Below are 15,220 nucleotides of genomic sequence, written 5' to 3'. Positions count from 1 at the left end.
TGCAGCCATGAAATTAAAAGACGTGTACTCTTTGGAAGAAAAGTTATGACCAACCTAGATAGCATATTGAAAAGCAGAGACATTACTTTGCCAACAAAGGTCCATCTAGTCAAGGCTATGGTTTTTCCAGTGGTCAGGTATGGATGTGAGACTTGGACTGTGAAGAAAGCTGAGCGCTGAAGAATTGATGCTTTTGAACTGTGGTGTTGGAGAAGACTCTTGAGAGTCCCTTGGACTGCAAGGAGATCCAACCAGTCCATTCTGAAGGAGATCAGCCCTGGGATTTCTTTGGAGGGAATGATGCTAAAGCTGAAACTCCAGTACTTTGGCCACCTCATGCGAAGAGTTGACTCATTGGAAAAGACTCTGATTCTGGGAGGGATCGGGGGCAGGAGGAGAAGGGGACGACAGAGGATGAGATAGCTGGATGGTATCACTGCCTCAGTGGAAGCGAGTCTGAGTGAACTCCGGGAGTTGGTGATGGACAGGGAGGCCTGGCGTGCTGCGGTTCGTGGGGTCGCAAAGAGTCGGACAGGACTGAGCAACTGAACTGAACTGAATAATAATGGAAATAAAGTTCATAATAAATGTAATATGCTTGAATCATCCTGAAACCATCCTCCCACCCCAGTCCATGGAAAAATTGTCTTCCACAAAATTGGTTCCTGGTGCCATAAAGGTTGGGGACTACTGGGTTAGGTCATTCCTGAGTATGTTCAATAGCATCATAACATTACAAATACTTATCAATCCATTTGGTTTACAAGGGAGTTTTATGAAAGAGTTTTGAACTAAAGGGATAATTACATTGGTTTTCTAAAATGACTTTTATTTATTCATCCATTCGTTACTTTTTTTGTTTAATAAACATTTACCATTGCCTACCATGTGTCTGGTGAACACGGGAGGCCCAATACTGCGTCATGGCGTTGTCAGGCCATCATCATGCTTTTGGCCCAGGTCTGCAATGTAGGGAGTAGTTGCAGTGGGCTCTGAGGAGGATCACCAGACTCAGGGCTTGGGAGTCATGGGGGGCTCTAGTTCCAGAATTAGCAATTGTTAAAAAGTAAATGCTTCCCAGGTGGCGTGGTGGTAAAGAACTCGCCGGCAATGCAGGAGATTCGGGTTCAGTCCCTGGGTTGGGAAGATACCCTGGAGGAGGAAATGGCAACCCACCCCAGTATTCTTGTCTGGAAAACCCCCCATGGACAGAATAGCCTGGCAGGCTACAGTCCATGGGGTTGCAAAGAGTCGGACATGACTAAGCAAATGAGCATACCGTGCACAAAAAGCAAATAATTTGTGAACTTTGGTAAAAATGCCTGAGCCACTTGTTACAGATTGTGGCACAAATACTTTCTGATTTCACACACTGTGCTTACCCTATGCCGTTTGTCTGGTGTGTGGGGATAAAGCGGACGTGGTCCCTGCCCACATGGGGCACAGAAACCACTGACTGGCTAGGAGTTCTGATGTCGATGAGCCCCATGAGGAGCTGAAACGGTGGAGTGGTGAGAGTGTGGGGTGAATGGGTTGCTGGGGAGTCCTCAGCAAGGAAGGGACATATGAATTGAGACTGAATGACCCAAAGAAGCCCGTGGGCAGAAGAGAAGGGAGACCTGGAAGGACTCAGAGAAGTCAGTCTGAGCAGGAGAGGTGTTAGCTTGGCAGCTGGCAGCCACGGCCCCCGCCTCTGCTCCATGTGCTCCTGAAGTCTGGCCCTTGAATCCCCATCAACCACACTGATCCGTGGGGGATGTGGACGTCTGCAGAGGCCCCATCTCCAAGGATGGTTTGTGCCCACGTATTGGCTTCAGAGTTTTGCTTCTAGCAGCCAGCTTTGGGACCTTTTTCGGGAGAATTTTGTTTAAGCTACTGGAGTCTCTTTGCCCCAGTCAGCAGTGCCTGTGTCACAGAACCAAACTCAGGCCCACTGGCCCACGCACGGTAAAGCCAATCTACTGACATCTAGCTGTGGTGAGTGAAAATACTGGCTTAAAACTCAACATTCAAAAAACCAAGATCATGGCATCCTATCCCATCACTTCACAGCAAATAGATGGAGAAACAATGGAAACAGTGACAGACTTTATTTTCTTGGGCTCCAAAATTACTGCAGATGATGACTTCAGCCATGAATTTAAAAGATGCTTACTCCTTGAAAGAAAAGCTATGACAAACATAGATAGTGTATTAGAAAGCAGAGACATCACTTTGATGACAAATATCCATGTAGTCAAAGCTATGGTTTTTCCAGTAGTCATGTATGGATGTGAGAAGTGGATCATAAAGAAGGCTGAGTGCTGAAGAATTGATGGTTTCTAACTGTGGTGTTCGAGAAGACTCTTAAGGGTCCCTTGGGCAGTAAGGAGATCAAGCCAGTCAATCCTAAAGAAAATCAATCCTGAATACTCATTGGAAGGACTGATACTGAAGCTCCAATACTTTGGCCACCTGATGTGAAAAGCCCACTCATTGAAGGAGACCCTGATGCTGGGAAAAACTGAAGGCAGGAGGAGAAGGGGACGACAGAGGATGAGATAGTTGGATGACATCACCGACCCAATGGACCTGAGTTTGAGCAAACTCTGAGAGACAGTGAACGACAGGGAAGCTTGGCATGCTGCAGTCTGTGGGGTTGCAAACAGTCGGACACGACTGAGCAACTAAACGACAATAAGCTATGGTGAAGTACAGTGCAGCCTTTCCTGCAGGGCCCAGCAAGGAGTCCAAAAAACCTGAACTTCCTGATGCCTTTTAGCAAAGCATTTTTATTTTATTTATTTTTAAACTTTTAATTTTGTATCAGGATATAGCCAATTAACAAACAATATTGTGATAGTTTCAGGTGAACAGCAAAAGACTCCATTATACATATGCATGTATCCATCCAGGCTGCCATATAACACCCTGCAGAGGTCCACGTGCTATACAGTAGGTCCCTGTTGGTTATCCCTTTTAAATGCAGCAGTGTGTAGAGAGGCCAGGTTGGGGAGTCTGTGGATCCCAGGGTGTGAGATCAGCTCCTACATAGTCATAGTTGGTTGATGGTGAGGTTACAGAGCATTAGCATCATCAGTCTTCAGGTGCCAGTAGGTGCTTATCATCATCAGCTAGTTAATTTCTTCTTTATTATGTAGTTTTAATATCTGTAAAGCAACTCAGGAAATGTGCATCAAATGCTATTATCTAGGTACTTCAGAGAGGAGCTACAGCAGAGGGTATGCGGGAGGGGTCTGTCCCAGGAATGCCCCCTAGGACCCTGTTCCCTTACCCTGAAGGCTAGGATCTCCCTCAGGACCCAACACCAACCACTCTTCCCTCAGGTTTAGATGCTGGCTCTGAGGCGAACTCTGCCTGCAGGACTCTTGCCCTCACCTCATCTCTGAGAAACACTTAACTTAGAAAGTTGTTTGCTTCCAGAAAATGACTTAAGATGTGAACCGCCCTTTTCCCCACCCCTCAGTTTTGAATTATAGCCCTCTCGTTGTTGTTTAGTCATCGAGTCGTGTCCAACTTTATGCCACACCAGGCTGCCCTGTTCTTCACTGTTTCCCACCATTTGCTTAAATCCATGTCCACTGAGTCTGTGATGCTATCTAAATAGTGTTTGGTATAATGTAATCATTTTTTGTTAATTAAATAAGGGATTAAATTAAATGTCTTATAGTATTTCCAACTTATTGAATTTTTTTTTTTTTTTTCAGAATAGTTTCCATTTTAACAGCCACCAAGTGGAAAGGATTTTCTTTTTTGTCCTAAAGGCAATTGCCTGTTTCTTCTGATTCTGGTGAATTTGTTTACCATTTAATTAAGAGAAACATTTCTAGAGAGTTATCTATTTTCACTCTTCCAGTTCACAGAGTAGAAACTAATTTTAAACTGATAAAACTATTAGAGGATTATTTCCTGTTCACCCACCAGTCAATAAAATCACAGATTAAACCACAGAATAAGACAAGACATTTAGCAGTAAGATTGTGGCAGATGTGGTCCTCTACCTTCAGAAGCCCAAAAGCTTTTCCACACATTTTTACATGCTAATCATTGTGACTTTTACATCCTGTTTCTAAAACAGGCTGGAGCTATGGTTTGAGCAGAGTTTGAAGCCAACAGGCCAGTGTATCTGTATGGAACTTTCCCTCTGTTCTTGAAGGAAAAGTGAAGTTAGATTATATTTATTTTGACTGGATTTTAATTTATTTTAGAACTTTCGGGGCATTTTAATATTTATATATGAAAAGCATTTGGATCTTTTGCTGTTGAAAAATTATGTAGAGATCATTCATTCTTCCTTTTTCCCTCCCTACCTTGCCCTTTATTACTCCCTTTCTCCTTTCTTTCTTTTAAACAGATGCTAAAACAAATCTTTATCTGACTATCTCACAAAACATAGTTTAAAGTTCCTAAGTGGGTTTTTCTTTGTTTGTAGTGGAAGCCTATATGTGAGATAGCCTCTTTTATCTTTAGTAGTTTTCCATCTGAGATTGAACATAGTACACATTCAATAAATATTTCTTGAAAGAATAAATCCATGGTTTTAGGTCCTGGGCACAATCCTAAAATACTGTTATTGTACTTTGCTTGGTGTGCATCTGTGATGAGAACCTTGGTCTTCAGCTCAATTCCAGCTGAACTATTTGTCACAAATATGCAACTATACTGGGAAAATAATTTTAAACCCTTAGATATACTGTCTTTGTTCATTTTACAGAATTAAATTAATTTTACAGAATTTTGCTCATTTCTGTTGCAGTAAAACACCCACTGGCACATTCCTTTTGCCTCTAAGTACTTTTGAATCAGTTGGATTTTGGCCATCAATTCTATAATACACTAAGGCATGCAATTATAGGACAACAATGCATACTTTTTTATGCCTGAAAAACACTCTGAAGTCAAGCACTAGCATTGAAGCACAACTGGAAAATTTTACATTCAATCAAGAACTAAACCAATAGTATGTTTAATTTTGTATGTTCTATGTAATTGAAAGTATGGGTATCTACAACTTTATTTTGGTTTCTATTCTGGAAATTAAAACAACTTAATCAGAAATTGATTACAGAAGGGTTTTATTAACAAATAAATTATTCTCCATTGTTGAACTCATACTAACCTTTTGAGTAGTGGTGGAAAGTAGTATTAAAGCTTATCCTAGGAAAGTGAAGTCACTCAGTCGTGTCCGACTCTTTGCGACCCCATGGACTGTAGCCTACCAGGCTCCTCTGTCCATGGGATTTTCAGGCAAGAATACTGGATTGGGTTGCCATTTCCTTCTCCAGGAGATCTTCCTGACCCAGGGATTGAATCTGGGTCACCTGTATTGCAGGCAGGCACCACGATAAGATCCTAGGAAAGGGTGACCACAATGATGACAAAGCTTAATTCAGAAGAGTGAGGGGCCTACTGTCTTGTATTCCCAGGCTGGATGCCCCACTGTCTGAACTGTTAAAAACAAAATTCAACTGAGTACATTTTAAAGATCTTATTGGCTTTACTCAGCAATTAATGAACTGGGCAGCATTCTATCTAGCAGATAGAAAGAAGCTCTAAGGAACCGTACAAAATGAAAGACTTTTATAGGCAGAAGAATATAGGAACGAAGTTATACTAGTCAAAAAGCTAATTGGTTATTGCAACGTTACTTTTCCCAAAGAGGATGGAGGGTTTTATCAGGCTGCTTACCTAACTAGCACTAATCAGGAGATTCCTGATTGGCTAATTTAAGTTTCCATTTTGGGAAGAGCTGAAATTGTAATTTAGTTTGGTTGACCCCAGGGTCAGCATGAGTGACTCTATTTTGATTGTGAGCCCATTGTCTTGTTTTAAACAGGATGCTTAAGTGAGTTCAGGGACTGTGCAAGTCTGGCCCAGTTCTGGCAGAAGAGGTTATGGCTGGAGTTGTCCCATGTGGGGATTCAGCCCGAAAGTTTTAGGCATTCTGGAAACCCAAGGATATTTTGTGTGTTGCTCTTGACACTGTAATGCATTTGCAAGTGCAATATGGGAGACCTGGGTTTGATCCCTTGGTCGGGAAGATCTTCTGGAGAAGGAAATGGCAACCCACTCCAGAATTCTTGTCTGGAAAAGCCTATGGACAGAGGAGCCTGGTAGGCTACAATCCATGGAGTCGCAAAGAGTCAGACAAGACTGAGCAACTCACTCTCACTTTTCACTACTATAATTATAAACTATGCCCTAAATGTATCCAGAGGCCTTTGAATGATAAATAGTAAAAGTTACTCATATTAACATTTTTATTATTATATTAGAAGTAAATGTTAGTTTGTGCATATTTAAATAAATGTTTTAAGTGGATTTGCATTAATTGAGAATATTTTGGAGCACACAAGCCAACTAAAGTTTTTCCTTCCAGTTTACTTTGAAAGGAATGCGATGTTAATTCTGGGGCATTGATGGTTTACAATGCCTGATCAAGACAAAAAAGTGAAGGCCACTGAAAAATCAACTGATAAAAAACAGCAAGGAGTCACCACCAGGTAACACCATACTGAGTTTTTGCTTATTATTCGTGACCAGCAACCACAGTGTAGACCCTTGACAACTGCTGCTCTGGGGTAGAGTCTTCACTGAAATGTTTGCCCTTTTCCAGAGTTCTAAGGAGATGTTTAGTTTGTATATGTTTCAGTCTATAAAAGCAGGCCTCCCAGTGGCAAGGGTCCATGTTACTAGTGGGTAACGCAACTAGTTCACCCAGAGTCTCCTGTCGGTTGACACTGTGTTATTCTTTCTCCTAGGGACTATTCAGATCTTAAAAGACTTCTGTGCCTTTTGAACGTTCAATCAAGCAAGCAACAGGTAGTGTTTTCAAAGAATGCGCGTCCATTAATGACAGAGAAATCACGTTTCCAAAGGATCCATTTAACATCTTATGAACGATACATCTATTTTCCTTTGTTCTTTCACGTGTTCCATCTTTCTTCCAGTTGTTTCTCCCTCACCTGGTTCAGGGTCAGGAAGCAGGACTATGCAACCACAGCATTTTCATTCCTCTGCTCTCATGCCTGGTGCTAACCTGCAAAACGCATCAGTATGGAAAGGATACATTCTTCAGTTAAATGCTCAGTGTCTGACCCTGCAGAGCTCTAGGGGAGTTGATTTCTCCAAAACACTATACATCCCGTTTTCCTTCTCCCCTGCCCTGCTTTGCAGGCTGCCCAACTGCTACAGCACCCTTCTTGACGCTGGCTGCAGAGTGTATCTCACCAAAAATAGGGGAAATGAAGGAGTGAGTTTTGACTATTTTTACAATAGTATTTTTAATTTTTTTAATGGAAAGAATGGTACTGCCATTTGAATTTATCTCTAGACTTTTTTTGGTTTAGCTTCTGTAAGACTTTGGAGAAGTGTGAGATTAGAGGCTATCCGTGAAGACCTGGGGAATAACACAGAAATGCTAATAGCAATAAAAACAGCAGATACTTATTTAGCATGGTAAATTAGCAAATGACAGAGCTGGGATGTGAACCCTGGGAGCAAGATTCCAAAGTCTACTGTGGTAAACTTGTTTAAGCAAGTTTGTTTATGAGTTTATGTGGTAATACAGCCCTACTGGCTTTTTTTGTATCTACTAAACTTACCAGAGAACTATAGCATTAAAAATTTTTTTTATTGAATTATAGTTGATTAACAATATTATATTAAATTCAGTTGTATAGCATAATGATTCACTCTTTTAAGATTATACCCCATAAATCTTTTAAGATTTATATTCAGATATTGGCTATATTTCCTGTGCTGTATAATATATCCTATTAGCTTATTTGTTTTAAACATAGTAGTTTGTACCTTTTAATCCTCTACGCCTATATCACCCCTCTCCATTCCCCTCTCCCCTCTGGTAACCACTAGTTTATTCTCTGTATCTATGAGTCTGTTTCTGTTTTGTTATACAGTAAGTCCCCTTCAATGAATGAGTTATGTTCCCAGAATGCATTCATAAGTCCAATTTGTTCGTAAGTCCAACGAAATTAGCCTAGGTACCTAACTAACACAATTGGCTTTATAGTACAGCGCTGCAAAAGGTTTATAATACTTTTCACACAATTAATACATAAAAGAACAAACACACAAAAAGAAAACATTTTAAATCACACAGTACAGTACCTTGAAAAGTGCGGTTGTACCGGCTACATCACTGCTGCTTTCACACTTGCTTCTGGACTTCCTGGGCTTGAAATAAAGATACTGTATTACTGTCCCCTATTCAGTACTATACAAACGCACAACCGCTTGTAGAAGATGCATACCTGCGATAATGTGTGCCAGACATGTGAAATAGCTTTACGTGATTGGACATGCAAACATACATCCACATTTTTGAAAGTTTGCAGCTTGAAGCATTATATATAGAGACTTACTATATTCATTTGTTAATTTTTTTAGAGTCCACATTAAAGTGGTAACATATAGAATTTGTCTTTCTCTGATTTATTTCACTAAGAATAATAATTTCTAGGACCATCCATGTTGTTGCAAATGACAATATTTATTTTCCTTTACAACTGAGTGAATTGCAGTGTGTGTGTGTGTGTGTGTGTGTGTATACATTAATCTGTTGGTGGACGCTTAGGGTGCTTCCATACTATGGCTATTGTAAATAATACTACAATAAACATTAGGGTGTATGTAGCTTTTCAAATTAATGTTTTCATGTTCCTTGGATATGTACCCAGGAGTGGAATTTCTCTATCATATGGTAGTTCTGTCTTTAGCTTTTTGAAGAATCTCCATACTGTTTTCCAAGGTGGCTGTACAGATTTACATTCCTGCCAACATTATTCCCTTTTTCCCACATCCTTGCCAACATTTGTTATTTGTTGTTTTTGTCATGAGAGCCGTTCGGATGGATGTGAGATGATATCTCATTGTGGTTTTGATTTGCATTTTCCTGGTCATTAGCAAGGTTGAGCATCTTTTCATGTGCCTCTTGGCTATCTGTATGCCTTCTTTTGAAGTATGTCTATTTAGGTCTTCTGCCCATTTTTTAAACCAGTTTTTTGTTAATATTGAAGTTGTATGAACTGTTTATATATATTGGATATTAACCCTTTACTGATCATCATCATTTGCAAATATTTTCTCTCATTCAGTAGGTTGTCTTTTAATTATGTTGATGGTTTTCCTTGCTGTGCAAAAACTTTTAAGTTTAATTATGTCCCATTTATTTTTTTTGTTTCCTTTAGGAGACAGAGCCAAAAAATATTGCTACAATTTATGTCAGAGTGTTTTTAGGAGTTTTATGGTTTCCAGTCTTACATTTAGATCTTTGATCTATTTTGAGTTCATTAGAGAATGTATTCTAATTTCATTCATCTACATGTACCTGTTCAGTTTTCCCAGCACCAGTTACTGAAAGACTGTCTTTTCCCCACTGTATATTCTTGTTTCCTTTGTCATAAATTAATTGATCATTTAAGTGTGTGGATTTTTTTCTGGGTTCTTGATCTATGTGTCTCTTTTGGTGCCAACAACATACTATTTTTTATTAATTTTATTTATTTATTAATTGGTAGAAAATTGCTTTACAATTTTGTGTTTGTTTCTGCCTTACAACAAGGCAAATAAGTCATAATTGTATGTATCTCCCTTTCCTCCAGAGCCTTCCTCCTCTCTTCCCATCCCACCCCTCTAGGTATCACAGAGCGCCAAGCTGGGCTCCCCGTACTATTTAGCGACTTGTCCCCAGCTATCTGTTTCACGCATATAGTGTATATATGTCAATGCTACTTTCTTAGTTTGTCCCACGCTCACCTTGCCTGCTGTGTTCACAAGTCCATTCTGTACTAAGTTCATAAATATATTTTTCTAGATTCCGCATATACGTGTTAATATGTGATACTTGTTTTCCTCGTTTTTACTTACTTCATTCTGTATAAGAGGCTCTAGTTTCATCCACTTCACTACAACTGACTTGAATGCATTCCTTTTTATGGCTGAGTAATATTCCATTCTATAAATGTAGTACTACTTCTTTATCTGTTCATCTGTCGATAGACATCTAGGTTGCTTACATGTCCTAGCTGCTGTAAATATTGCTTCAGTGAACATTGGGGTACATGTGTCTTTTAGAATTGTGGTTTTCTCAGGGTATATGCCCAATAATGGGATTGTAGGGTCATATGGTAGATTTATTTCTAGTTTTTAAAGGAATATCTATACTGTTTTCCATAGTGGCTGTATCAGATTACATTCCCACCAACAGTGCAGGAGGATTACCTTTTCTCCACATCCTCTCCAGCATTTATTGTTTGTAGATTTTTTAATGATGGACATTCTGACTCATGTGAGGTGACACCTCACTGTAGTTTTGATCTGCGTTTCTCTAATAATGAGTGATGTTGAGCAGCTTTTCATGTGTTTATCGGCCATGTGTATGTCTACTTTGGAGAAATGTCTGTTTAGGTGCTGCCCATTTTTTGATTGGGTTGTTTTTCTAATATTGAGCTATATGAGCTGCTTTTATATTTTGGAGATTAACCCTTTGTCAGTTGCTTTGTTTGCAATTATTTTCTCCCATTCTGAGGGTCGTCTTTTCATCTTCTTTATAGTTTCCTTTGCTGTGCAAAAGCTTCTAAGTTTTATTAGGCCCCATTTGTTTATATCCCTTTTTATTTTCATTAGTCTAGGAAGTGGGTCAGAGAATCTTGCTGTGATTTTTAACAAAGAGTGTACTGTCTATGTTTTCCTCTATGAGCTTTTGTAGTTTCTGGCCTTACATGTAAGTCTTTCATACACTTTATTTTTGTGTATGGTGTCAGAAAGTATTCTAACATATAGCTCTCCAGTTTTCCCACCACCACTTGTTGAAGCTATCTTTTCTCCATTGTATTTTTTTGCTTCCTTTGTCAAAGATAAGGTAGTCACAAGTATGTAGGCTTATCTCTGGGTTATCTATCTTGTTCTGTTGGTTTATACTTCTGTTTTGTGCCAATATCATACTGTCTTGATGACTGTAGCTTTGTAGTATAATTTGTAGTCAGGGAGGTTGATTTCTCCAACTCTGTTTTTCTTTCTCAAGATTGATTTGGCTATGCAGGGTCATTTATGTTTCCATACAAAATGTGAAATTTTTTGTTCTAATTCTGTGAAAAATGACCTTGGTAATTTGATAGGGATTGCATTGAATCTGTAGATTGCTTTGGGTAGTATAGTCATTTTGACAATATTGATTCTTTCAGTTCGAGAATATGGTATATATCTATCGATCTATTTGTATCATCTTTAATTTCTTTCATCAGTGTCTTATAGTTTTCTGCATATAGGTCTTTCATCTCTTTAGGTAGGTTTATTCTTAGGTATTTTATTCTTTTTGTTGCAATAGTGAATGAGATTGTTTCATTAATTTATCTTTCTGATTTTTCATAGTTAGTATATAGAAATGCAAGGGATTTATGTGTATTAATTTTATATCCTGCCACTTTACTAAATTCATTGATTAGCTCTAGTAGTTTTTTGTGGCATTTTCAGGGTTTTCTATGTATAGTATCATGTCATGTGCAAACAGTGAATGTTTTACTTCTTCTTTTCCAATCTGAATTCCTTCTATCTCTTTTTATTTTCTGGTTGCCATGACTAGGACTTCCAAGGCTATGTTGAATAACAGTGGTGAGAGTGGGCACTGTTGTCTTGTTCTTGATCTTAGAGGACGTGCTTTCAGTTTTTACCACTGAGAATAATATTTGCTGTGATTTTGTCATTTATGGCCTTTATTGTGTTCAGGTATATATTCTTTCTGTGCCTACACTCTTGAGAGTTATTATTGTGAATGGGTGTTGAGTTTTGTCAAAAGCTTTCTCTGCATCTATTGAGATTATCATATGGTTTTTATCTTTCAATTTGTTAATATGGTATATCACATTGATTTGTGTATATTGAAGAATCCTTGCATCCCTGGAATAAACCCCACTTAATCATGGTGTATGATCCTTTTAATGTATTGTTGGATTCTGTTTTCTAGAACTTTGTTGAGGATTTTTGCATCTAGGTTCATCCATGATATTGAACTGTAATTTTCTTTTTTTGTGATATCTTTGTCTGGTTTTAGTATCAGGGTGATGATGGCCTCATAGAATGAGTTTGGGAGTTTTCCTCCCTCTGCAATTTTGGAACAGTTTGAGCAAGAGAGGTGCTAGCTCTTCTCGGTATCTTTGATAGGTTCTCCTTTCTTCAGTCTCTCACTCTTAGTCTCTGTGTGTCCCTAGGTCTGACATGGGCCGTTTCCAGACAGCATGTATATGGGTCTTGTTTTTGTATCCAATCAGCCAGTCTGTTTCTTTTGGTTAGAGAATTGAATCCATTTACATTTAAGATAATTATTTATATATATATATATATATATATATATATATATATATATATATTAGAGTCAGACATGACTGAGTGACTTCACTTTCACTTTTCACTTTCATGCATTGGGGAAGGCAATGGCAACCCACTCTAGTACTCTTTCCTGGAGAATCCCAGGGACGAGAGCCTGGTAAGCTGCCGTCTTTGGGGTCGCACAGAGTCGGACACAACTGAAGTGACTTAGCAGTAGCATACATTTATATATAACAATCATTTATATATATGATATATATAATATATATGATTTATATATTTATATGTATGATAATTATTTTATATATGATTTATATATATGAAAAATATTTTTATATATGATATATATTACCATTTACTTTATTGATTTGGGTTTGTTTTTGTAGGTCTTTTCTTTCTCTTATGTTTCCTATCTAGAGAAGTTCCTTTGGCATTTGTTATAGAGCTGGTTTGGTGGTGAATTCTCTTAACTTTTGCTTGTCTGTAAAGCTTTTGATTTCTATGCCAAATCTGAGTGAGAACCTTGCTGGGTAGAGTAATCTTGGTTGTAGGTTTTTTTCCCTTCATCAGTTTAAGTATAGCTTGCTACTCCCTTCTGGCCTGCAGAGTTTCTGTTGAAAGATCAGTTGTTACCCTGATGGGGATTTCCTTGTATTCCCTTGTTGCTCTTCCCTTGTTTATTCTTTGTGTTTAATTTTTGTTAGTTTGATTAATATGTGTCTTGCTTTGTTTCTTTTTGGGTTTATCCTGTATGGAACTCTCTGGGCTTTCTGGAATTGGGTGGCTATTTATTTTCTCCTGCTAGGGAAGTTTTCAACTATAATCTCCTCAAATATTTTCTCATATCTTTTTTTTTTTTCCTTTTCCTACTGCTACTGCTGCTAAGTCGCTTCAGTCGTGTCCGACTCTGTGCGACCCCGTAGATGACAGCCCACCAGGCTCCCCCATCCCTGGGATTCTCCAGGCAAGAACACTGGAGTGGGTTGCCATTTCCTTCTCCAATGCATGAAAATGAAAAGTGAAAGTGAGGTCGCTCAGTCATGTCCGACTCTTCGTGACCCCATGGACTGTAGCCTACCAGGCTTTTCCATCCGTGGGATTTTCCAGGCAAGAGTACTGGAGTGGGATGCCATCACCTTCTCCTTCCTTCTCCTGAGACCCCTCTAATTCAAATGTTGGTGTGCTTAATGTTGTCCCAGAGGTCTATGAGACTATTCTCATTTATTTTCATTCTTTTTTTTTCAATATTCTACTATGCTTCAGTTATTTTCAACTTTCACTCTTCCAGCTTACTTATCTGTTCTGCTACTGATCCCTGTAGTGTATTTTTAAAATTTTATTTCGGTTAGTATGATGTTCATTGTTGATTATTTATTTATTTATTTACTTACTTACTTACTTTACAATATTGTATTGGTTTTGCCATACTTCAATATGAATCTGCCACGGGTGTACACGTGTTCCCAATCCTGAACCCCCCTCCCACCTCCCTCCCATACCATCCCTCTGGGTCATCCCAGTGCACCAGCCTCAAGCATCCTGTATCCTGCATCGAACCTAGACTGGTGATTCATTTCTTATATGATATTATACATGTTTCAATGCCATTCTCCCAAATCATCCCACCCTTTCCCTCTCCCACAGAGTCCAAAATACTGTTCTATACAGAGTGATGTAAGCCAGAAAGAAAAACACCAGTACAGTATACTAACACATGTATATGGAATTTAGAAAGATGGTAACGATAACCCTATATGCGAGACAGCAAAAGAGACACAGATGTATAGAACAGTCTTCTAGGTTCTTAAATGTTTCTTGTATCTTCTCAATCCATGTCTCCATTCTGTGTATTTGTGCCTCCATTTTATTTACAAGGTTTTGAGTCATCTTAACTGTCATTACTCTGGTTTATTTTTCAGGTAGATTTCCCATTTCCTCTTCACCTGTTTTGTCTGGTGGTTTTTACCATGCTCCTTCATCTGCTGCATGTTTCTCTGTCTTTTCATTTTGTTTAATATACTGCATTTGGGGTCTCCTTTCCACAAGCTGTAAGGTTGTAGTTATTCTTGTGGAGTCCACCATCAGAGTGTGGGGTTGGACTTGGTTGGAGGAGGGGGGCTAGTTCCTGTGTTCTGGTGGGTGAAGCTGGACCTTGTCTCTCTAAATGCAGTGTTGGGCCCAGTGGTATGTTATGGGGTGTCTGTGACCTTGGTATGATGTTGGACAGCCTGTCTACTAATGGGTACAATTGTGTTCCTGTTTTGCTAGTTGTTTGGTGTGGAGCATGCAGCATTTGGAGCTTGCTGACCTTTGGGTGGGGCCAGGTCTTAGTGTTAAGATGGAGGCCTTTGGGAGAGTTCTTGCTGATTAGTATTCCATAGGGTTGGGAGTCCTCTGGTGATCCAACATCCTGGACTAGGGTCTCCCACCTTGGAGGTTCAGACCTGACCCCTTGCTGGAGCACCAAGACTCTACAAGTCACACAGCACAGAAGGGAAAAAGAAAGAAATAGGGGAAAATCAAACCAAACTACTACTAATAAAAAAAAGAACAGACAGACAAAACCCCAACAGAAAACCCCACATTTGCAGGTGTGCCCATCTCTGGGGTCATAGACCACAGCCAACTCATCCCACTTGTGAAGGCTGGGTCCTGCAGGCTGGGAGTCTGTGGAGTTAGAGGGTCCCCAGGAGTTTGAGGGTCCCTTTAACAATGGTCTCTTGCCTTTTTGGTAGATCCAGGCTTTCCCCTGGACTCCCTGACTTGCATTGTACTAGTACCCTCAGACGGAGGCAGAGTCAACCCCAGTCCTTCATAGGAGTCAACCCCAGTCCTCTCCCTGGGGTCGGACTCCCAAAGCTTGAGCCTCGGCACC

General features: G+C 39.4%; 1 protein-coding gene across 4 annotated transcripts in view; it reads left to right on the top strand.

Annotated features, from left to right (window-relative positions):
- NEK10 (NIMA related kinase 10) overlaps positions 1 to 15,220 on the top strand; it is a 278,135-nt gene that overhangs the window by 15,128 nt on the left and 247,787 nt on the right. For 3 of the 4 annotated variants that reach the window (XM_069561143.1, XM_069561145.1, XM_069561144.1), the window contains exons 2-3: positions 6,380 to 6,503; positions 6,762 to 6,822. In XM_069561143.1, the coding sequence (XP_069417244.1) occupies positions 6,430 to 6,503; positions 6,762 to 6,822 (135 nt within the window). In that variant the 5' untranslated portion in view covers positions 6,380 to 6,429. The remainder of the gene's footprint in view (positions 1 to 6,379; positions 6,504 to 6,761; positions 6,823 to 15,220) is intronic. The other variant, XM_069561142.1, reaches the window with a different exon arrangement.

The sequence above is a fragment of the Ovis canadensis genome, chromosome 19, assembly GCF_042477335.2.
Source record: "Ovis canadensis isolate MfBH-ARS-UI-01 breed Bighorn chromosome 19, ARS-UI_OviCan_v2, whole genome shotgun sequence".
NCBI classification, from domain to species: Eukaryota; Metazoa; Chordata; class Mammalia; order Artiodactyla; family Bovidae; genus Ovis; species Ovis canadensis.
The sequence above is the reverse complement of the archived record's forward strand: the minus strand, read 5'-3'. Positions and strand labels throughout refer to the sequence as shown.